Source organism: Dermacentor andersoni, chromosome 5 (assembly GCF_023375885.2).
Source record: "Dermacentor andersoni chromosome 5, qqDerAnde1_hic_scaffold, whole genome shotgun sequence".
Classification (NCBI taxonomy): domain Eukaryota; kingdom Metazoa; phylum Arthropoda; class Arachnida; order Ixodida; family Ixodidae; genus Dermacentor; species Dermacentor andersoni.
In genome coordinates, this window is record NC_092818.1 from 175,254,621 (window position 1) to 175,280,174 (window position 25,554).

A 25,554-nucleotide genomic window follows, 5' to 3' on the forward strand; every position below is an offset into this window, starting at 1 on the left:
TTTTACAAAATATTCGTACTGTTTATCAGACTAAGTTACTCAGGTACAACATCTTTAAATTTTGTCACACGTTGTTTAAAAAGACGCAATATCCCTTTTCGTCGCAGTGTTACGAACCTGGCATTGCGATTTTCTTGATATTTGGCGATCTTCAATTTTAATAAAATGCTCGAAGGTGTAAACCAAATTCCTCAAGCATCACAGTCTAAAATACTACCTTTTCTTCTACGCGCATTATATTTCCCCTAACTCCGCAAATAATGTGGAAAAGGGGAGCGGGGCATTGGCGTTTCGATTATTTTGGGCAACAGCACCAACAGCAGCAACAACTGTGGTCCATCGCATTTTGGCGCACTTGTGTGCAAACTTACAAAGACTGAGCAAAGTCATAAAAGCGCGAAGCGCTACCAAAGGCCTGCAGTACTGACGCCCCTTTTTCGGTAGTCACACATTTTTAGCAGTTAACCACCGCTGTCAGCACAAGCAGGCACAGCTTTCGCGGAATGGGACACGAGCTCCCAGCCATTGGAAAAGACAAAGACGCACCGAATGCGTGCGGCGGTCAAGCGGTCCGTGCACGAGTGGCGCAAGCCGAGAATTCCCAGCACCGACGGCGCGCAGCGAACCGGTGGTGGACATGGCTGGGGTAGAGCCCAACTGCTACGTAAGCCGCTCTTGCCAAACTGACAGTGTCACTGGCTTCCAGTACAGCGGCTCTGGTGACGGCATCACGGACGAGCTGGTCGAGTGCTGCCAGAAACTGCTCCAGGTTCCGACCGACCCTCGCTACACGCACACCGGGCCCGAAGAGGCGCCCGTGCGCCTGGGACGACGTCGAAACGGTGCCTCGGACGCCGACGCCAGCGCACCAGCGAGTGGGGGCAGGCGGTTCAGGCTGATCGGCTTCCTGAGCCGTTTGCACAAGCCGAAGCAGCCGGCGGAGAAGACTCGGCCGAGGTGGGTTGATCGCGTTAGCGAAGACAGTGATAAGGCCCCGGAGCTAGTTTAACCGCATACGAATAAAGAAGAAGAAGAAGAAGAAAGACAAACAGACGTACTTAGCTCTGCTCAACTGACTTTAATGAGGCAGAAGTACGAGATCCCATCATGTCATGAATAGTCGATATGCATATGACTTATACTCCATACTCAGCTATGTGTTTGACATTATGCGGCCGTTGTCTATAGTGCTGCTGCTAATAGCCTACGTGGCCACCTTTGCTCGACTACACCCCAGAAGTTCACAGCTGCTTTCTCGGTTTCTAAACATGGCATGTATCGCTATATAACGAGTCATGCAACTTTCGCTACAGAACTCGTTTCACACAGTCCATATCGCTAAATACATCATTCTTAAGCTTTTTTCATCACCTGTCACCTAATCACCTGATCGGCCCGCGTCTGAGGAGTGCTTAACGCCTGCTTCACTTCCGCCGCGGGTCGGCCCGGCATTGCACTATCTTCGGGATCGGTCCACGTATGGGGAGTGCTTAACGCCTACTTCACCTCCGCCACGGGTAGGCCCAGTATTGTACTATTTTCGGGATCGGCCCACGTATGGGGAGTCCTTAACGCCTGTTTCACCTCCGCCGCGGGTCGGGCCGGTATTGCACTATCTTCGGGATCGGTCCACGTATGGGGAGTGCTTAACGCCTGCTTCACCTCCGCCGCGGGTCGGCTCGGCATCGCACTACCTTCGGGATCGGCCCACGTATGGGGAGTTTTTTGCTTACCACAACGACACGAAAATTTCCTTTGAGGATAGAGGTATACAGCGTCGCTGTAATACAGCGCGGGCGCTTAGCAGCCAACACGCGCCGACGCATGAATTTTCGGCACCTGCCGCGGTGGCTTAGTGACGATGGCGTTGCGCTGCTAGCTCGAGATGGCGGCCCCATTTCGATGAGGGGGAAATGAAAAAAGAAGAAAAGACTGAAAGAAAACACGCTCGTGCACTAAATTTAAGTGCATGTTAAAAAATCCCGCATTAAACCTGCATGTTAAAGAATCGGGGAAGCATTTCCCCGATTCTTTAACAGCCAAGGGAACAGGCTGGCTTTAGGCGAGGGTATTCTAAAATGAATCATATCTATGCCATCAACAAGGCAATTGAGAAATCTGCGGAGTACAACCAACCTCTCCATATGGCTTTCATAGATTCTGAAAAGGCAGTTCATTGAATAGAGATAACACCAGTCATGGAGGCATTGCGTAATCAAGGAATACAGCATACCTGAATATCTTAGCAAATATATACTACGCCTCCACAGCTACTTTAATTATACACAAGTGGAAAAATATCTATCTCGAAAGAGGTCATGCAAAATAACACAATCTCTCCAATGGTATTCATGGCATGCTTAGAAGTATTATTCAAGCTATTAGCCTGGGAAGCATTAGGAGAATCAACGGCGAATATCTAAAGAACCTACGGTTTGCAGATATTGTACTGTTCAACAACGATGGGGATGAATTTCAACAAATGATTGAGGACCTTAGTCGAGAAAGCGTAATAGTAGGGTTGAAAATTAATATACGGAATACAAAAGTAATGTTTAATAGCCAATGAATTGCGACAAAGTATTGAGGACCTTAGGCGAGAAAGTGTAAGAGTAGCCGGGTTCAAATCAATATACAGACGACAAAGTTAAAGGTTAATAACCTAGCAAGAGCACAATAATTTATGATCGGCAATCAGGCTCTAGAACCTGACCAAATGGTTTGGAGAACTTCGAGAACTTCCAGAACCAAATGGGTTGGAGGGCATACGGCAGTCATTACCAAATCATGACTGGAAGCTTACTGCAATCCTTGAAAAGAAAAACGTACAATCATTGCATTCTACCGGTACTAAAATATGGGACAGAAACTTGAGAAAATATAGCGCGTAAAACGAGAAGCACAGTGTGCTTCTCACTGTCGTTCGATTCTTTTTTTTTTTTTCGCTAATGCTATGACGTCTGAAGCCTGGAATAAGCATGGACTAGCCTGTCTTCTCTAATTGGGACAGAAAAGTGAAGCTTAAGAACGAAGTCGTAGTTTCGCCCGAAAGGAGAAGCATCGATTGCGATGCGATAAATTTGTAAACGTAGGCATACTAACTAAATTCATAAGCATGGTGTCACGCGCACACAAGCGAACCTGAACACATCTCACTCGATGACCGCGGAAACTCACCGTCAAAATGCTGGAGTGAGAAAGCGCGGCAGCAGCAGCGACCCAATCCGCCTTTTGCGATGCATTGTGGCGCCATCGTGCGGTGGCTACGAGAAACAATTTGGCAGGCGCCGCTGCGCGCCGCGACAGCCGCCCCACACGAGACTCGCGACCAAACAAACAGTGTGTGAGACAAAACCGAAACAACGTTTACGCGCCGTCATATTTTGTCATCGTCAGCTAGTCATCGGGACCGCTGGTGAATGCTTTGTATTCGGAAGTTTCTTCAGCGTGACGAACGGCTCGAAGAAGAGCTTCGGCAACGCTTTACAAGCTGCTCCTTGGCCTGAAAGCGCTGCACCTGTGGCGTAAAGTGAATAAGTAATAAAACAGTATGGGTACACACAAAAACACATGACTCGAATAGGGCATGAGGTGTAGTTCTTAGGCCGAATATCACGTTTCACCACTGCATGTCTCGCATTATGGTGTGCCATGTGCTAGGCGTACGTACATACACAGGCAGTGGGGAGGCCAACAGAATGCCAAGTTGCATACGTTATTTACCCACATAAAGAGCGTGTACATCTACAAAAATGCAAAAAAAAAAAAGAAATTATCAGAATAACCGAAATCGGTGATACCCACTGTTTGTGGTGCGCCTGTCTTCCTAAAACGCGCCGTGGTACGAATATATATATATATATATATATATATATACATAGCGGTCGACCACGTCCCTCTTTTTTTTTTTTTTTTGAACTCGTGCGTGTACACAAACAGTGTCGGTATTGTCACGTAGTAGTGACGGCAAAGAAGACAGCAATACAGTGAATGACGAAACTAACTTTCATTGGCCGAACCTGTGCCCACAAAAACAGGCTACACTTAAACCCCGACGACAGCGGCGAACACAGTCGGCGATCGTCGAAATCTGATCAGCGGGTCAAGCATGTCAGCTTTTACACATGAGCCATCGAACGTTCGAGAATAATCGTTGGTGCCCGCGTGTCTTCTAGAAAGTTCTACACCATTCGCGTCGCGCATGCGTGCAATCATTACACGAGGTCCGACGACGACAGACAGCGAATAGAACGATCGATAACATTCGAGAAACTTCCGATACACGCGGGCGTGTCCCGCGCTGAGCGGTAATATTTGTTTGACGTTGAAAAGTGGTCACCCGAAAAAGATAAACAAATACACATGTCAGTATGAAGTCCAGATGTCTGGGCGACAGCGAAGGCGCCCCTGAAATATGTCAGTTACACTGTAAGACGCGCCACTCGACTCCAGAAGATGCCGCACAGGGAAATGAGCCTTAGTACATACCGTACTGCATCCGGATTGGCTAAACGAACTTGCCTTCTGCAAGTAAATTTTACTTTATTTGGTGCCGACAAGAATGATGAAACGACAACTAGCAACGATTGCTAACTAGCAACGATTGCTAACTAGCACTATCAGCTGCTTCCACAGTGCACGCCGTTTCCCACGTCAGCCCGGCAGTGCAGGTGAGCTTGGCTCAGACGGAGAACTACGCCGACCATCACGAGCTTTCGCTAAGCGTTTATAAAGCTGCAAGTGTGCACGGTGTGAAGTTGCGAAATGACTGGGTTCTAGCGACGTACGCACAGAGACGATATAAAAAAAAAAAAACCCTTCGTGTTTCACTCAACCAGATCGCGCGAGCTCAGAGATCGTTTGTTTCGCTAGCTCAAATGTGCATTTGCATCTTCGTCGATATTATTCGTTTGAGTCAGTAATGAGAAAAACAGGTAAACTGCACATGGCAATACATACCTGTCACAAAGTGCAGCCCTAATCCACGCTGCACAGCGCTATCGATCGCGTTTTACCGACGGAAATCGGAAAATCCGCATTGCCCTGCTGGGATGGTCCCGGGATGTGCAGCCGTAAACGAGACACGATATTGGCATCGCGAGAAAATTTCGATGGCAATAATGTTCGAAAAGTCTTCCGCGCGCGCGGCAGCGAGAACGGCAAGGCTGACAAGTGAACGAAAAAACTTTATTTGAGTTCGGCGAGGACGCGAACTCCTAGCGCACCCGGCTAAGCCCACGTCAGGACTGGCAGGTCTAGCCCACCGGCCCGGTCACGCCGGACAGCCAGGATTCGCTTGTCTAGAGCGGGGCTACGCAAACGCGAGTCCCACTTCTTGCTGAACTTGGGGTATCTCGACCTGCACTCCCGGAGCATGTGTGCTAGAGTGGAGGTCTGCCCGCTGGACGGGCAGGCGTCGTCGCGACATAACGTCGGGGTAAACCGTGTAGAACAGCAAGGCACGGATATGTGCCGGTCTGTAAGAGTCTAAGAGGAACGGCTGGCGCCCTATTCCACTGACAAGTGTAGCGCCTGCCAAGGTCGCACTCCACTCACTCGGAGGAGAGAGTCGAGTCCGGCCGTGCGCCTGCCAAATTGCTTCGGTCCTCAGCCGCTAGGGCACTGCGCATGCGCAGTTCAGTGTCGCAAAAGGCACATTGACCTTCGTGCTGCCTGTCACATCAACGCGAACTAAGCAGCGAAAATACAGCGCGTGGCGGGCTCTATCCCAGTTACAGGTGGCTTTCAAGATAGCGCGGCCCGGGTGGCCGCGCGCTTCCAACTAGGCCGCGTATTTACCATTGCTAGTAGGTACAGCGGGGCGTTGCACTTGCGGAGACGACGGATGTTTGCGCGCATGCGCGAGTAAGAGCGGGTGAGAGAGGAAATGTGGGGTTTTTTGCTCCTTGAATATACGACTCTGCCTAGGCACTAAGGAGGAGTTTCTAAGCGCGTGTTGTAAGGGTTTGTCCCTAGGCGTGCCAGCAGAAGTCGCGGGGCACGGTAGTGCTGAACTTAGCGTCGTAAGTTGGCGGCTGGACGTAACTATATTTATTCAGTCGTGTTTCTTACTAATTGATATAACGCGTAATTATTTCACATTAATGGAGGCGCCTCCAGCACACCAAAGCGGCAACGGGGACATCAAAGCTAGAACTTGGACTGGTCCGTGGGTTGGGGCTCGCCGAGGTCTGCGCGTGCCAGGGGAGTATATAGAGACTTTTAGCTCAGCGGGTTTACGTTTCGCTCCGCTCACGGTCTCCACCGTTGCGCCAGCGGAGCGGCTCGCGAAAAAAAAGAGTTTTAGCCCGGCGGATCACTCACCCACTCGAGCGGGGTAAAGAGCGGGGCGCTCTGCTGCCCCACCTAGTGGTCCGAATAGGAGTTACTGAGAAATGAATTTGAATTACGCTTGCTTTATTATGCAAGAAATGTTGAATAAAGATATATTACATGTTCTCAGTACATTATTTGTTAATAATATACTGAGTACTAATGTACCGGTCAGCGCCGCAGTCGCCGTCGTCGATGCAGAACTGCCGGCGTTCATGTTCGCGGCTGCCATCTTGCATTTCCCATACACGCCCGCGCGCGCTTACGCACGCTCGCGCGCTGCGTATACCCTCCGCTGGGGAGTGCTTTCCAGCGGGCGTAAACGCTGCTCCGTAAAACCGCTGGCCGCCTCAGCGTGGAGCGCATGCGCAGTCGCGTCTCCGCTCGCCCGCTCCGCTCCGCTGGCCGTAAACCCGCTGGGCTAAAACTCTCTTATGATCGGCTGTCCGCGATAGCGGACAGCCAATTTTTTTTACGCGATCACCCCCTGGCACGCTTCGGCCTCCGCGGCCCCAACTCACGGGCCGCCCTGCTTCCAGCTTTGTTCCCCCCGCTACCGCTTGGGTGCCCTGGAGATCCTGCGCCGCCTGCTCTAGATAACCTCAGGTGCTCTCCCGAGGCCTCCGTTTGCCGGTTACATGTACCCTCCTGGAGAAGTGCGTGTAAAAAATGCAATCTACCATCGCGACCCCCGACTTATGCAACACCAGTCCGATCCTTGCCCCTTCAGACACAGCAATCACCGAATAGGGCGTCCGTGCCCACTGCCTCAACGCGCTGGCAGCCAGCGGCGGAGCGTAAACAAACTGGACCGCACTCAACCACGCCTGCGTGCCTAGGGGACAAACGCATACAACACGCGTTAAGAAACCTCCTCCGTTGTGCCTAGGCAGACACATATTCAAGGAGCAAAGGCCCCCAAACTTTCTCGCACCCGCTCTTACTCGCGCTTGCGCAGAAACGTCGAGCGCCGTGAGAAACGCCACGCCCCGCTGTATCTACTAGCAATTGTGAAAACGCGACCAGGCCACCCAGAGTTGAACACCCCCCCCCTCCCTCCCCGCCTTCCGCAGCCTTGCGCGCGGCGGAACACGGCGAGCTTCCTCCCCGCTTTTCTCCGTTGCGTGCGCTAGAATGAGCCGCGATCACAGCTCACCCTCGCACGCTTTCACTCGCACACACAGCATAGGGGGCCCGGCGATCATTTTATCGCCCTTGGACTTAATACGTATCCTCAAGGCGACGGCAACAATGCACCTGGAGCGTCCATATAATTGATATTGCATAAAATGCTTAAAGGGACACTAAAGTGAAAAATAATTTCTTCTGCATCAGTAAATTACCGTTCTACAACACCAAAAACATCACTCTTACAACGATAAGACGTTCGGTAAGCCAGAAAAAGCGCAAGAACGAATACGGGTGGCGACGCCTACTTGAGTTGCCGCACCTAGGGGCTGTGGCGTCTTGGATTTTGATGGCATCTTCTAGGGCATACTAATTGCATATAGCGGTACAGATTGACTACATTGTGTTCTAAAGGAACCAAATAATAAACATGACAATTTTCGGGAACCTTTATTCAGCCAACGCGGCCCAAATGCGAAAACATACTTTGGAATCCCTGACGTCACGCTGACGTACAGGAGCTGGGATTTCGGAGCGAAATTCAAGTACTGATACTTGGACCTTCATTTTCTCATATAATAATCAAACTATATTTTTTTAAATGACTGCCTGCAGGGTTCTCAAACAATGCTTCATTAGTCTAAACTGATTTATTGTTTCGCTTTAGTGTCCCTTTAAGAAGCTATGGACCGCGCAACGAGCTATGAACGAAAAACGTTAGGCGGAAGGTTAAGTGACAGGAAGTCTGCAGTGTGGATTAGAGAGCAAATGGAGCAGCCAATATTCTAGTTGGCATTAAGAGAAAAAAATGAAGTTGGGCAGGCCATGTAATGCGTAGGGCAGGTAACCGGTTAACCAGTAGTTAGTGGATGGGTGCCAAAGGAAGAGAAGTGCAGTCGAGGACAGGAGAAAATTAGGTGGTGTGATGATGTTAAGAAAATGGCAGGCACGATTTGGTATCTGCTAGCGCAAGACGGGGGTTATTGGAGATCGCTGGGAGCGGCTTTTGTCCTGCAGTGTACGTAAACATAGGCTGATGATGATGATGGAAAGAATTCCACGTGGCCGAAATTCATCCAAAGTCCCCCACTACGGCGTGCCTTGTAATCAGATCGTGATTGTTTCGTGTGAAACCCCATAATTTACTTGATGAATGTTTGGCCCCAAGCATGGAAGAAAAATATTCATGAAAAGTATGGGCATAGTGCTTATGGGGTGGGGGCTCAGTCTAGGGCCTTGTGAACCCTGAACATACTAGCCGAACTGAAGTTTCACGGTAGGACGTTCTGAACAAGCGCAGGTCTTTTGGCAGTGTTTGTCACTCTCTGGGCGTGTCCGAGGGCCTGCTCAATAAATTCTGCCTGGCACACATTAGGTGCCTGAGGCACTCAGCCTTAAGGGAGAGGGTGTCCACCGCACCTTCTCCCTTACTCCATCCCTAATAACTTTCTATTTTTGGGGGGTGAGAGAAGGGGCGCCGTCGGGATACCCACCACAATTCAGGGGACAGGTCCCCCTGTGTGGGCACCAGCCAAAAAGAGAATACTGTGAGAGTGCGTTTTGCACCTGTGCGATGAGGCCTCCTCACATTCTTGTGAGCACTTAGTGGGCACAGGGCAGTCAGAAGTCATGGGCCGCATGATAGATACGAAAGTTCTCATCCGTGTACACAAAGCAGTGCGCACTGTGAGACAATCAAAACTCGAAATAACGAAGCAGAAGTAACGGTAAACTTTCAAGTGCCTCATGCTGTTGCCAGCAGTTAGTTGGGTTGGGGTGCGTCGTTTTGTGTTCCTCAATGGCTAGCCCTGCTGGACCAATGGCACACACAGTGCAGTCCACTGTAAAAGAGAACACGTAAGTGTAGAGCACAATCGCCTGGCTTTGCAGCAGGTGACTTGTGGCTGGTGGCGCTGGCACCATTATACTCTATGGTGTAGTGCAATGACGTTGCTTCTATCAGCACTAGCAGCTAAAGCGCTAGCAAAGTGAGAGCAGCAGATTATAATGTACTTAAGTGTACCGTACTGCACGCAGGTGGTCCGCTCGCGCACGGCAGCGCTTCCACAAGCTGGCATCGTGGGTGCACGCGCTGCGGCTGGCGCTGCGCATCCCGGGTGAGACACCGGCGCCCAAGGAGGACTACCACAGCCCAGCAGCGGCCGAGGGCGAGCACTCAGCGTTCGTGGAAGTTGCTGCCAGCGAAGAGGATGACACAGATTCCTGGCCACCGGACTGTTTTCAGGACATCCCTCTGTGACGGGCGCCTGGCTCGCTCCAAAGCCGCCATAACGACACAGGGCAGGATCGAGCACTGTCAGTTGTCCCGCTGTTTTCCTCGCAGCGTCACTCGTCCTACATTGCAAGTCAGTTTGGAGGTCATAGACTTGCCGAGGCACCAGCTGCAGGGGCAAATCAACACTTGCTTTCATCGCCTCAAACGGTACTTTGTGCTCTTTAGGTGAGCCGTTGCTGCCTTCGCTTGACAGACTCACTGTGCCAGCTGGATTTGCAGCGCTCCGGCCCTCTCCTTGTTCGTTGCATTTTTTTTTTCTGTCTCTTTAGAACACTTGACCAAAAGCAATGTTCTCTAATTAGTCCAAATAAAGCGCTTAATCTAAGCACCCAGACCTATGCACAATGTACCCCGAAATAGTGCCATCTACTTCTGCGACTTGTGGAACATTAGCGTAGGAGTGATGTGTTCTGGAAACAGCAGTGGTAGCGGCAATGCCCTGTGATGCTGTGATTGAACATATGTTTTGGTGTTGCATGCCTGTTTCCTTTATGAAACAAATACAGAAAAGTACAAATGCCCGTAATTTATTTCCCGCATACAAGAAGTCGCATTCCACATTAATTAAGCCATCAGAGCCAGAGGTGCAGTGCTACACATGCAACTCTGCCACCACAGTGATCTAGCCATGGAGTAAGCATAACTTAGTTAAACTAACTCTATAGGTCTGGCACCATGGGCACAAGGTTGCCAAACGCATCCAAGAGAAGTCATGATGTACACACGTTGACTTTATTCCATAGAAGCCTACAAATCTGTTGCGTTATATAAATGATTGCAAAATCTCTTCACAGCACAAGACACGGAAAGACTCTTGCGGAGCAGCATACAGGGAAAACACAACTATGTATACGTTCTTGTTTGCTTAAAAAGCAATGCGGGCATAGAGACTGCGTACCATCCACCTAGTCCATACATATACATTCATGCGTGTTTTCCGTACACAGATGATTCCGGGAGTCAGGATCTTCGCCACCACAAACTGCTTGTGTACAAGCGTGCTGCCGACCAATCATGCAAGCAGCTCGACTTACGTCAAGTGCATATTTTATAATGAAACCTGGTTACGTGTGACTGGTAGACGAGGGATCTTGACCCTGAAACGCTGTGGCATGGCCAATCCAGTGGTATTTTAGCAGCGTCAAAGAGTGGCTCCAGGTCACAACCGTGCACTTAGAACTTGCTGAAGGTGTCACCTTCAAACCTTCGGATGCTCATACCATGTCTTAAGCACAAACTCTTTCTTGTAAACCACTGAAAGCAACCATTATGTTAGCAGCAATTTGTTTGGTGGCTAACATTAACAAAATGCATCTGTAGCCACAGAAACGGGAGCAGCCAGTTATTTTTTTTAATTATTATTACATTTTTAGCAACACAACCTGGGAGTGGTGCCACCCTGTCACACTAGAGTGTGCAAAAGTTGCCTCCCACCTGCAAGTGTTGGCATGCACAGTTTCTCTACAACTTGGTATTTCCTCTCACCGCCCCACCTCCATGGTATTTAAAAAACCACTCTGGAGAACCATGCCCATACACAGAAGTGCAGTCTCCTTATCTTTGGCCACACCATATGGCATACTGCTTAACAACCCCAGTTGCGCACAAGCCACATCCCAAGGTCTGTAAAGCAATGCCAAGCTGCAGCTGATCCTCAACCCACAAGGTGGTCAAAACCTTGGCACCACAACAGCAACATTCACCGGAATTTATAAAACTGAGCACTGTCATCAGTGGACCCTTAATGAACATCCCTGCGCACACCGAGAAGAATCTAGCCTTGTCAAATAACAGCAGCTTTCAGCGGCTTTTCCTATCCAGTTACTGCCCCACGCACATCAACACCAACGGACCACTTTTGTCAGCATCCCATGAATCGAAAGCGATGCGGCAAGAACCACCTTCACTGCAATGTTGTCAAAGGCACCGCTTTTCTTCATACTTCCTCGTCGACATTGAGCTTTCAAGGAATTATAATACACTGAATATTCGTGAGCAGGAGTGCTCATTTCAAAAACCACAACCTCCACTGTATAGTCAATGCAACGTGGCATAGACTATACAGGTGCTTTCATGAAACGCCTACTTTTATGAAAATAAGAATATTCATTGCCTCGCATTCTAAAGCAACAAGTGGGCTGGAAATGAGCAATCTGCAAGAGAAATGCTGCAAATTGACACAAACCAAACGAGCTCCACGTCACTGTAAATAGATTCAGATTTCAGCAGCGCGAGCACTTTTAATTCTGCTTCTTAGCCTGCAACAATGCTTGAAATTGGGCTTATTTGTTAACTTGCATCTTAATGCACTAGCATTAAGAGGAAGCTTTAGCTCGGGCCCAACTCCCACGCAGCCTATTCAAATACATGTAAAATGCAAAAATGTTTTTTGAGATAACCCCTGGACCGATTTTAATGAAATTTGTTGCGTTTGAAAGACAAAGTTAAATTCTAGAGACTGTTGGAAGTGGAATTTCGATTTATGGCTCGAATTTCGTTAAAAGATTTTCAAACATTCGACAGTCTTAAAAAAATAGAAGCACGAAGTTTACAAATTCATAGCTCTGTATCAAGAACAGATATCGCAGTTCTGTAAACGGCATCCATTACTTCATTCAAAGTGGACAAATTCCATATATCATTTTACATCTTACATGAATTCGTTACTTTGTTTACAAGGGTTCTGCAAAAGCTGTATTTCCATATTACTAAATTTTTTGCTATTCATGAGTAACACATCAATTTTGTCCACTTTAGATGTACTAGTATTAGGTGCAATTCACAGAATTGTATTATCATATATCGTTGTTGAGCTACAGAGTTGTAAACTTGATAGTTTTGTTTCCCGAAAATTTTCTATTTTTGCCAATTTTTAATAAAAAATTCATGACCTAACTCGAAAATTAGAAAAGAACAGTCACTAGATTTTAAGTCTTTCATTTAAATGCAACAAACCTTGTCAAATTTGGTGCAGTGGTTGCTGAGAAAAACGAATTCTCCTTTTACATGTATTTAGATGGGAGCACCCGAGCTAAAGCTTCCTCTTAAGAAATGAACCAGTTAAAAACGAACACAGAGCAACAAGACTGAACAGGTGTTTCCTTATGCTATTACAATAAGGTGGTTCTTAACCTTATCTTTTACGTCTCAAGTTTAGACAAACTTCTTTTTCAGCATGTCTACTCATTCTTCACAGAAACATATAAGTACATGTGGCTGGGTACATTGAAGACTATACTGTTGCTGCAGCTTGAAAGGTAACTAGAATGGTAACTGCCAAGAGTTGAAACCTATTATTCCTACATTATTGCTGCACTTAGTGAACACAAAACTATGAGCAAGCCCCTTGGCACAGCATTGGCGAGCGTCCATTGATAGAAATGCTGAAGTGCAATAAAGCATGGCATTGTCATGAATTCAAGAACACAAGAGCCATTTAAAAAGATGATCATAAATACATATATGCATAGGACTTTGTTGAAAAACCCACTTGGCATGCTAGTACTAGCCAAGAAGACATATTCAAAGAAGTCATACTCGAAGTCACACAAAACGGCACATCATCATGAACGACTAACGAAAATCCATTAACAGATGTTACACTTTGTCACTGCTTGGGTATAGCATAAGAAACAATCCCTTCTTGAGAACTGCACTGTTCATTCTTTTGCAAAGTGAAACACCTAGCAACAGTAAATTGCAAGCACCCAACCATCCAGGGCACATGAGAGAACACATCACAACTTCCATTGTGCTCACAGTATCTACTTTTGTGCTTCTCCAACATTCGCACAGACAATGTTTAAACACAGACTCGCTGCTTCACGGCAAGAGAAGCAATTTCATTCAAGAAAAAGTAAAACAAATGACACCAATATTGCCCAAAAAGTTCCCATGGGTCAGGAAACAAACATATCTGGATTTCGATGAAATACCTTCACATCCTATTGACACAGCACTCTGCTCATGCAAAGCTCCACAGCATGGCTGATTCTGCATTTTTAAAAAAGGTACAGTCACTACTAAAAGAGCGTGCGATATCAATTGCGCAAGGTTAACAGGTGAACAACAGTGAAACCAGTGGTATGCTAGATGGAAACGTACTCACTGCAATGAGAGCAAATGCACAGAGCTTTGGTCTTTACCATGGGAGGCAGAGATGCAGTGACTCAAAGGGCAAATGCAAGGACGCATTAGAACAAGACAGCGCAGTCCTCAAAATTGCACTAACCTAGCAAGTTGGCAGAAACCACCATTAACAGCACAGAATACACATTAAAAGAATGCAGGATCTGCATCTCTCAAGAGACACCTAGCATCCGACAAAACTGCCCAAACATTTTTCTTTGCGCATACACAAAAGCCTACAGCTACCCATGGGCCAACATGCAACTCGCACAGAGCTCTTTCCCTGCTGACACATGCTCATACGCAAAACTAGATGCAAAGACACGACGGCACAATGAACGCTGTTGAGCTGTAGATACACCAGACAGGATCACGCAAGGACGCACTTCCTTAAATGTACTTGTGGCCGACTGAAACATTGGGTCATTTGTAGGATGTCCCCACTTGGCAAAAGAGCCTTGACAGGAAGGCGCACAGGAAGCCATACAAACTCAGACATACCAACTACTGTCCAGCCAAAGCACTGTCACAATATCACCCCAAGGTGCCACCTTAGCACTTACTGCCGAATGTCGAATAAATTAGTAAGTCGGGCATGAATGGTCTTTCCAGCTGAATGGCTGGGTTGCTTACACTTGAACATTGCAGAGAGGTGGAATTTCACAGTGAATTTTGCTTAATACCTTGTTTTAATTTTGTCTGGAGTAGGTCACAACTGCATGCCATCAGCAACAGTGCAGGACCAGAAAAGTAACGAGCATCGCTGAACAACTTGCAGGGCTCACCGCTCTATATGGACAACATGCATAAATGAATCTGGCAGGAAAGCTAACCAAGTACCATTGGTTGAGCTCTTGCCTCAATCACAGCAAACGAATGGTGGATGCTTATTCCTTAATATGGTAAGTTATCTTTGCGTAACACCGATTTTCTGTTCAGCTCTTTCAGGAATGTCAAGAGGCCACAAGCATCTAAGGGTCCTGAATACCTTCCATAGTCACTAAACATTCTTCAATTCCGTTTTTCATTTCATATGTATCTTTATTTTATTTTTTATTTTTCATTTTTTATTCGCTACTCTGCGAGTAAAATGGGTGAAACATGTAAGTGGTCGAGGTTCCTACATCACTAACAGGAAGCCAAGCAACAGTCGTCCACTATATACGTGATGCACTCGGCAAGGACAGCACAATGGGCAAGCATTAGAAAAATCCAAAATGCAAGGTGTATGTGTTTTCATTACTTTTTTTTAAAATCCATAGTCAATTTTGGTCAAGAGTAAAGATTGTCTCCATGGAGGGCATATAGGTCTGGGAAAAGTGGCACAAAGCTTTCAACAAGAGCAATCATGGGATGGCTCAGGGCACTTCACATTTGTGAGTTGGGTCTCTCACGAGTTCTTTACTCCCAAACACATCAGCAATTTTGCAACCTGCCTATGACAAAACATGCAAGACAATTTTTTCGCTCCCTCATTACTACATTCTTGACACTAGAAAATGACCACTTGATTTTTTTTTTTTTTACTTCAGCAAAAGTTAGTGTAACATGAAGGTTTGGGATAGCTGGCATTGATCCATTTGTGGTTTTATAATGCCACAAAGAAAACAGACTGTGGACTGAAATGCGTGCGCAAGTGCTGCTTCCCACTGGTTTATTCAGCAAAGAACTTAAAATATTTGCTCTTTATTGTCTTACAAACAAGGATAATATCCCAAGCCTCTAAACACGTTTTTTTAGTGGTATGTGATATCACACTTGCACTTAAATAAGTAAAGGTAAATATTTTGCTGTCAGAAGTGCCCTGTGTTTCTGTCTGCAGTCTTTTTTGCTTTCTGGAGATAAAGAACCACAAAGGAACTACAAACCACAAAAGCAAGTTTCTCCCTTTTGAGTAATGACAGTCGCAACAGTTAGACATACCATCGACAATCTAGACAGTAAAACCCCAAAAATGTGCTCCTGATCATGTTTTTCTGGTGTTAATGTCATCAATGGTGCTGACATAGTGATCACATGACACATTTTCCAGCTATAATGTTCTATTCCCACAATTCAGTGAGAAACATTATGAGAGGGGTTCTACTGTATATTGAAATAGGGTAATCCAGAACAATCTAATACATTTCAGCTAATCACTACAGAAAGCAAGAAATGAGAAGTGCAGCATTAGAAAAAAAAAAAAGACTGAGGGTAGTTTTGGACACTTCTGCAACAGAAAATATTTTCTGCTGGATGTTAACGTCGTCAGGTTTCACTCACTTCACCAACACTACACTCCAGTCTTCAGGGTCTAGAAGGACAAAGAGAATATGAAGGCTAACCCGACACACCAACCATTATTAAAGCCAGGTCATTAGGTGCAAAACACTCGATGCAAAGCAGAGGTCGAAAGCACACTGCCACCTGTCACAACAGTGCACAAATACGAAGGAAGCAGGACACACCCTTGACTACTATGTCCCTCTTGCAGAACACTAAAACAAGCACATGATGACAACAGCACAGACGACAATCTACTTAACTTGCCTCGTCACCTGCTTTTGCGAGAGCTTAAGGTGAGGGCACACGTGAAATCACAGCCAACAAGGACGCTGGAAGAGCTCTCCTCCTCCTAGAAGGCATCGGATGGCAAGGAAGAATGGAGATGGGGATGATAACGCCATTGACACGACGGCTGAGGAAGATCCACATGCAGCAGTTGCCATACTTGGAAGGGAAATGCCTGAGCACTGTTCACGCAGTACTCAGCCCTTCAGCTGGTTTCCCGGACAAGTGTGGTCACTAGGCAGACATGTGTTAAAGGAAGACCAATTCTCAATCCTTCATGTCTAGCCTGAGTAGTGTTCAATACCACTATTTAGGCATCACAGCTATGTGTGACACACGCTGCACATCCCTCCACAGGTCAACAGTGCACAGAATCTGTTTACACCATTGAAAACTTGTAAATACAAAGAGGGACAGGGTAAAGGGCAGAGGTGCATATGAATAGAAACTAGAAGCGACTGCTCTAATAGAGACAGCATGTCTGCTCTTTTACATATATGCAGTTTTAACAGAATATAGCTCAATGTCCTTGAGCCTGCCAAAAAGTTGCCGGAACATCTAAATTTCACAGTAATGATTTTCTTTCTGGATTATTGGTGAAGTTACAAACAAGGCCTTCAACAACACCATGAAAAGCCATCCAACGTAAGTCTTTACAAGACAAATCGACTCACGGTGACCATCAGCACATAAAAACGCAATCCTGTCGAGTAAAAGTCCCAACCCCCATGACACTGCACATGATTACAACATGTTGAAAAGCAAACACCACCTTTAGTGGCCTGCACGGAAGCAATTAACTTCAAGGGAAACATAACTTGGGGGAGAGTGCGGGTTACATCTCAAAGCTGTACTGTGGGCTATACAGACATCAAAGTAAAGGGCTTATTTTTAATGTTCCTTCCTATGAACCTAGAATTGAATGCACTAGCACTGTTTATGTCCTGTCCCTATCATAACAGGGACAATATAGCTGGAATTCAATCGCACAGCTGACACTACAGTGCATCACTGACAGCAACGGTCATGGTTTTACCAGTATGACCTGCAGGCGAATGCACCCGTGCCACTGCTAATGTTAGCGCTTCAACAAGTGAAATTCCAAATAGCCTGAACTTCATATTCCTTAATACAGTGCTCAAACTGAAAACAGCTTGAAAGTACACCTCCTGTAGTGGAAGACAAATCGCAACACTGCTGTATATGTAGTGTTGTGCAATACCTAATCATGTCATTGGAAAAAAAGAGTACTTGGACTAGGCCTAGCAGAATTGCAAACAAGATGCTCACAGCACTTTAGCAATACTATAATGGCCGCACTGGCCAAGAGCATGTTATGCATTTACAGTCCGTTTCAGCAACAACAGTCTTCCATTATTAAAAAATTGGGAATTGCAAATGGAGAAATGGTAACCCTTGTTGGTTAAGATCTGTAGGAGTGGTGTCCATTAGAAATTGCAGAAAGATCTTCTAGGAGCTAGTTATTAACTAAAGGTTTACTAATTAACTTGACAAATATTCTTAACTCTAGCACACATATTGTAAGGGCTAAAATAATGCCAGTCAGTGCTCGAGGCTTGTGCACTAAGCTGAAACAAGTGCCTCTGTTTGAGATGCTCATCCACAAACTTGTAGCGAAATGAGTTTGCCTTCGACTTAATATTTTTTAAGCAAGCCTTTTTTAAGCAATGCTAGAGAAAACTATACGAATAACCAATGCATAAGTTCATTGGCAATTCTGGGAATAGATGAAACTGGCACTGCTGTCACGATTGCTACTGAAATGCCTTAAGCCATAGCCTTGTGCAATCTGCAATTATAATATGTGCACTAAAGTTATCAAAAAGTTATCTAGTAGTTAGCGAATAAGGAGATTATTCATGAATACTGGTTAGTTACAGATCTCAAACAGCCTGTCTTTTCCTACATTCCCCAACTATTAAAACAAAATTTAAGAGCTGTGGCAATTTCGTGGGCTGTCTCTATTATGTTTCTAAATTCTAGATTAACACATGAACAAAAGAAAAGGAAATGGCTATACAAGCCTAACCAGTGCCTCCTTAACCATTCTTTCTCGCCGAATGCTCCTTGTCTAGAGTAGAAAAGTAATATATATGAGAACCACTTCTAGTTTATAATGGGAACAGCATGAACAAGACGACGACGGAGTGAAAAGACACAGGATGAGCGCTGACTCACAACTGAACATGCGAGTCAGCGCTCGTCCTGTGTCCTTTCACTACGTCGTCGTTTTGTTCGCGCCATTACCATTATGAATGTATACCAACTCGCCCAACTTTGTACTTTAAAACCACTTCTAGGTTGGAATACAGCCTTCAGGACATGTAAACACAAGGATTTATGTAAGCTTCCCATTTCAACAGTCTTTTTCATAACAATGTTATGTTTCTGAACCCCCCCTCCCTGTGCCTCCCTTTCCCCAAATTTACAATGAAAATTAAGTTTTCCCCACGCGTTAAAACTACCCCTCACACCTCCAGCTTTCCCTTGTTTTTAAAGGTCTCTAGAAGCCCCAGCTTTCAATGCTAACAGCTATACCAACCATTTCAGAGAACAGTGTCAAAATTCAATTGAAAGTGAAGCTACCAGTAGCAGATTCGTACAGCCATACTGAGTTTAGCTTGAGCCAATTCTTATATGGTCCCAGAAAGTTAGCAACGACAGGACATCATGGCAAGGTTTGACACTTATACAAAACAGACGCAAGATAGTGGTAGATGGTAGAGTAACCACCAAGAGAAAAGGAATCTTATACAAAGAAAAAAAATAGACATCAAAGCACCAGCCAATAAACAAGGCATGAGGGGAACTAGTATTACATTGAGGGACAAGCACTACAATGCAGTAAAGTAAGTTTGAGGACTGACCACAGTTACGATGCCACACACCTTGACCTTAGGAATACTTGATAAAAAGGTTGTGTTTAGGGTTGCCACATTTGGGTACTTGGGGCCAAACTGGCTGCCTTTAGGATCCTCTTATCTATGAAAACTTGGGCTATTTTTGAAATCACTATAATCTATTTCAGCAGGTTCATAAATTATCATGCTGATCTACGTAATTCTCATTCTGGAGCTAATAACATGTTGCGTGTAGTGTTCCTGGCTGTCAGTTGAAGGCACAGGACTGCATACCTTGTGGGAACTGGCATCATATTTTAACATAGCAATGCCAATGCTGTTTCAGGTTTGCGTTATTTCACGAAACTACCATCCTTAGTAAAACTGACACTTGGAACATCTTGGTACACCAATCGATCACTCTATCACCTCAACGAATAGGGTGGTGGATGCAAAATCTACAGATTGGGGTTAGTGCGCATCTTGTTTACTCCATGTTTATTTCTTTGTCGTCATTCCTTTTTGCATCACTTCAATTACCATAACCCATTCGTCAAGAGCCCTCACAAAAAACTGCGATTCCACTGCAAGCTAGCCCCTCAACCTTCTCAGAGAACAGCATATAGTTATTAAAAAGCATTCAAACTGAAACATTAGTACAGATGCGCAAATGCATCAGGTTATGTATGATGAAGCGGAATGGCTACATAAAGGAACAAATTTGTGCCTTGCCTCTTAAAAACAAAAAAACACATTTCTGTACAAGAAAGAAGGTCCCAAGAACACTACGTGCTCTTTCTGTGATGCAACAAAATAGGCAAGGGCTCTGTGCTGTGCCCAGTATTGTTCTATTCAGAAGCATCACACACTTCCACTAAAGAATCTAAAATTGCATGCTCTACAGTGTAAAGCACGGCCTCTAAAAAGTGTCAAAAAGTCAAACTGTACAAACATGACCACCTATAGCAACAAAGCTACGTCTCTGTTTCATTAAAGTGATATCAAGAGAAAGCTGCTGAAAAATGAAGCACTACACACAATGCAACACCTATAGTAAAGACTGCGTGTACGCAACAAAGCCCTAGCTGATGCAGGTTAGTGCTGGCAAAAGGTCTCAAACACAAGTCAATTTTCGCTTGCGAGGGTATGCAGATCTGTGCACTAAGGTCTTGCATGTTTTTCATTCGCTTTCTCATTATGAACACCTCTCAGTTAGCAACCTTCATTAAAAAATTTACATTACTCCTAAGAGAACAGCGGGTACCTACATGCCATGTAAAGGCCCCTAGACATCATGATAAGGTGTGAATCTGTGGCTGGTAGTACCTTATGCATTTCCTGCTGATAAAACACCTGCACTGTGGCATATTTTGTTGTACTGCGCTGTGAAGAAATGATACAAGTGAGAAACTATGAAGCCTCTTCTTGCAATTGCACTACTGCATTAACTTAAAGGGGCCCTGAACCACTTTTTGTCAAAGTGGAGAAAGTCATCTGAAGTTAAAATAGGATCTTTCAGGAATGCTTTGCCGGCAAAAAGTACTTCAATGCGTTCAGCAACAGCGGAGTTACTGGAAATCAAACACGGCCTCCGCTGTGCTCCCATTCGTTCTCCAATGCCTTGCACTGCGAAGGCTACGACGCAGTAAGGCGTGCCAACAACGCTCTGCCTTCTAAATGTCACCGTGGCACGCAGTTCAAATTTCATTTTGGATGTTAAGATAGACTCCACGACTTCCGCCTTTGGTGCCTATGACACACTAAACATAAGCCAAACGCGGTTGTCCTCAGCAAGCTGCAGTGTGCTTAGCCAGTGGACTCATGGCGGCACCCCGCAGCAGCCGCGGTATCTATGCTATGTAGCTGACCGCAGCTTGATGTCAGCTATCAGCCAACAGCAGCCGTCTAAGGGAATGACAAAATAGTGCATCTAGAAGAGAGTGAGGACAAGGCCTTCTATTGAAAAGTGAGCGTTTGACAGAAAGGTGACCTTGCAATTCGCTTGCAAGCTCCACACGCCGCGTATGACAGCAAAACTTAGACTGCGGGTAGCATACGCTGCTGCGAGATGTCCACAGCAGCGTATGCTACCCGCAGACTATGGTATTTCACCAAGCCAGAGGGGTGGTTCAGGGCCCCTTTAATGCTAACATGGACCTTTTACTTAAGAAAAAAGGTCTAGTAAGGGCATGCACACTACAATTCGATACAAAACTGAAATATTCCGAATGGCCTACGGTCAGAGCAAGTGTCATCACCAATGTCATCACAAAATGTCAACAGGAAAAGTTTTCATGTAGGTTGGCAACGATGCGCTGTGATGAAAATAATTCAAAATGTGACTCAAAAGATCCCAAACAAGTAGCAACAGATCCACATGAAATGTTTTTGTCATTCCGGAGACTTATGTGCATCGGAGTACGAACGAGGGAAGTTGTTAATTGAGGCATCAGCCATCACACCACTAGAAGTTGCAGTGTAGTAGCAGTAGTTCAATAAATGGAAAATATCAAATGCAACAGACCACACAGAGGACGATGTGTTACAGTCCATTGAGAATGATTAAGAGCTGCACAACAATGCTGACAATAAACATTTAAGTGCAAATAAATTTACATTTTGTGAAAGCAAATTCTGCGGGTTTTGTCTTTTTCCGATTGTGAAACTGAAAAGGCATGCGACACTTTTTCACTACAAGGCCGGCTGCAAATTAAGATTATCTGGGTGCACATTATCATTTTGCTTTGAATTCACAAGAAATTGGTGTGCATTAGAACCAGGTAAATATGATAACAAGCCAATAGTGTCATTTCGCACTACACATCAGGCCGCCAAATGAGAGGTAGGTTCCAAACTAAACAAACAAGGTGACATTATTCAGACACGACACAAAATATGAGAAGATGAAATGAAGAAAGGTGTTGCAAGTTAGCCCTAACTTGTTTGCATTTCAAGCGTCTGTGACCGTACGTTCAACATTGCAACTTGTGCATGTTGAATTGCTGCATCATGATTGTTGCAGCAATGCAACACTGATCATTTCTTCTGCATCCAGATGGCATTTGCACTGAGCAACATTGCTTGCAGTCTCCATCAATAACACGAGTTGCTATCAACACAGGATGCGAGATACTGCAAGCCCCACATTAATATGTTTTCATCGACAATTCTGAAGTACACCAAGGGTGCTCCCAAATGCACAGACCGTCAAAGCTGTCACAAAGGTTGTGCCGTTTCCAAGACTCTAACAGCCTCACAGGGACTCTAAAGAGAAACATTTAATCAGTTTAGGCTGCTAAAATATTATTTCAAACGTATATTTTTCATTAATGCCATGGCAATAGGTTGACTATATTAGTAGAGAAAATCAAAGCTCAATTTTTTAAATTTCATACCACAACCCCAGTGCTGGTACATCACGGTAACATCGTAGGTTTCAGAATGTTTTTCATATTTGGGTCGTTGCAGCTCAGTAAAACTTTTTTATTACTAAGTTCAGTCTATAGCTCTTTTGGAATACAGTGGGGTCTATCCTTACCAATAACAAATTAACTGGGCTTGTGTACAGTCTTCAAGACGGCGTGTCACCACCCATCTTTCTTTTGTTGTTTTTTGCTTCTTTTCCGGCTTGCCAAGCCTCATCTCACAATAAGAGTGGCTTTTTTTATATATATTGCAGAAGAGTAACTCACTAATGCAGCTCAACGTAATTTTTCTCTTCAGTGCCCCCTTTAATGCACCACTGAAAGCAAACATAGTACAAACATCATTTCCTTGCTGGCCTTGCCCAAGTAATCACATACGTTACATGCAGTGTTTGTGAGCAATAGACAGGGTAAAGCGTGAGCACCTGGATATGTTTTACTGTGCATGGCGGTCACGCGCACCTTCATGGTCTGTATTAACCTTACAGTACTATGCGCAAGTTTTTTAGTTATTAGGAAAAAAGGAAGTTACAGACACGATGGCACTACATACAAATGATGGTCTCATATGTCACAAAAGTGCATTCTTAAGCGGAGGTCAGAAAAAAGAAGACATCGTCACTGTGCTTGGACACAGAGTTAGAGCAATTTGGTTCGAGGCTTCTGCTTTCAGAGACTAAGCAAGCAGCAAGGCATAGGTTTTTAATACTGTCGCAGGTGCAGCAATGATGGCAAATATGCATCTGACACTGAAGTCATACAGTTCTTTGGTGGAAAAAAATGCAAGGCTTGTTATCCCCCTTTCAGGAAACGCTGAAACAACGCCACCATTCTTTTTACATACATACAATAACCTGCATCACCCACTGACAACCAGTCAATTCAGTAATGCTACATTTGATGGCCTTCACAAGCTGGCTCTATCTATTCTCTGCAGTGCAACAACAAAAAACATGCACTCCTTCCCACAATCTCCTCAACACTCGTGCAAAAACACAAGTTGGCTTGTGATAATTCACACAGTAGTTAAAGTCTCAGATCAATTAGAACAAATTCCAGAATTTTTGGCTAGCTCGCTATATTGAAGAATGGAACTCGTTGCCACAGCACATAACGCAAACAGACTCTGTCAGTTTGTTTGAAAAATCAATACACCTTTACTTTGACCTACCAAATTAACCACGACAGCTCGTTTCTAGCACATTTCACCTACTTGAAAATATGAATGTTGCTGTGTGTGCTTCTGCTACCGCATTTGTATTTTGTTGTGAACCGCAGGTTGTGTGCGCTAACTTTATTTTTTATTTGCATGTCTGCAAGGCTGTGATTGCCAATGCATTTACTGCATTGCAACAAATATTTTCCACCCTGTAACGGCCCAAAGATGGGCTAACAGTATTAATAAATGAAAATGAAATGAAATATCCTCAATGCATTTCAAAGCCGTTAAATTCAAGCGAGGCCTTTCAGTTACTTCAAACTTTCTGGCTTCACAGGGCAGAACAACGCAGTCAGAGACGGCTGATGAGTTGACACTCACAAAGCAATAATAGTCAAAACAGGCCCACATTTCACATTTACTATGGCATGCTGCCACTAACTCAGCCACACGATGGCAACTCTAACGCCCTGGACATGCAGGACATGCAGCGCAGGGACCCTTGGTGTCATCTGCAAGAGTTGTATAGGATGGGGGTATAACACTGAAATGACAATGTTTCCCAGTGTCGTCCAATCAACACAGAGACACACAAGTGCTCGAAGCATTACTTTCTCCTTCACTTATGCACAAGTGGCAATGCATTACCGGAAAAAAAATGAAACGCACATGAAAGCAAAAACAAAAGGAGTGAATGCCTTGTACATACGTTTTTTTTGTTTTTTTTTTAAAGTGCAGCGAGGCATCAGTGCCTAAGCTGTCATAGAATGCACCATGGCCCTGTGACTCAGGGTCTCTCAAACTGAATCATGCCAATGCTGCAGACACTGGTGAGTGAAGAAATGCAAAAAATTTGCCCTACTTCACTCTGACTAGCTCAAATTTCAATTCATGTTGATAGCACCTTTGATGAAGATGCTGCAGCAAACACACAAATTTCTCACCCAGAAGAGAGGGAGAGAGAAAGAGAGATGAACTAGAACAAAAGCCTTTCCAAGATGTACTATCAACTTGGACTGAAAGGCTCCTCCTGCAGACCACTTTGCAGCTCCTGGGATTGGACAGCCAGGGCTCCACCACTGAGGGTAACTGAGTCGGCCAGCTCTTCTGAGTAGTAGTGCGGTGTGTTCAGGTAGGCCTTGAGACGTGCTGGCAGCGGAAGCGCATCCACAAAGTCCCGCCGTATACTCTTCAGTATGGAGAACCTGGCAGAAGGGTGGTAGCCCAAATTAGGTTCTTCCAGGCTAGGATCTTCAGTTTCACAGACATTATTTTCAAGTTTGGTGGGCCGGCCATGTCAGTCCATCTCTATCACCTACCTACCTCCTCTTTTGCACCCTTTCCCTAGTATACTTAAATTTGATGCTGCAATAGATGTTTGCCCTCTGTTACCATAGAACAGACCATAAACCAGGCATTCCAATTCCTGGGCTATTAAAAAAATATTACAGAAAGCCATTCTGAGGAAAGCGTTAGATGCCACCCAAAACTAGCACTGGCTGGCCCAAATGCACGTCTTCTTGCAATAGCGCGCATTTTACAGTGAAGCTATCAAGGAGAGTTTTGCAGCCGTTTTTCAGGACTACAACGAAGGTTGCATGGCTGATTGATACCAGACATGCCGCTGCAGCGTATCAATCAGCAATGCAACCTAGCTGTAGTCCCAAATTTTTG

At 45.3% G+C, this 25,554-nt stretch overlaps 2 protein-coding genes across 2 annotated transcripts in view; one reads left to right on the forward strand and one right to left on the reverse strand.

Moving 5' to 3' along the window:
- The first annotated feature begins 590 nt into the window (after positions 1–590).
- LOC126531643 (uncharacterized) lies at positions 591–10,083 on the forward strand. Its single transcript, XM_050179261.2, has 2 exons — positions 591–957; positions 9,499–10,083. Exons 1-2 carry the CDS (start codon positions 638–640, stop codon positions 9,719–9,721), a joined length of 543 nt encoding a protein of 180 aa, XP_050035218.1. The 5' UTR covers positions 591–637; the 3' UTR covers positions 9,722–10,083.
- Positions 10,084–10,268: 185 nt separating this feature from the next.
- Positions 10,269–25,554, reverse strand: part of LOC126531644 (uncharacterized) — a 43,615-nt gene continuing 28,329 nt past the window's right edge. The window contains exon 5 of the mRNA XM_050179262.3: positions 10,269–25,085. Within this exon, the coding sequence (XP_050035219.1) occupies positions 24,887–25,085 (199 nt within the window). The 3' untranslated portion in view covers positions 10,269–24,886. The remainder of the gene's footprint in view (positions 25,086–25,554) is intronic.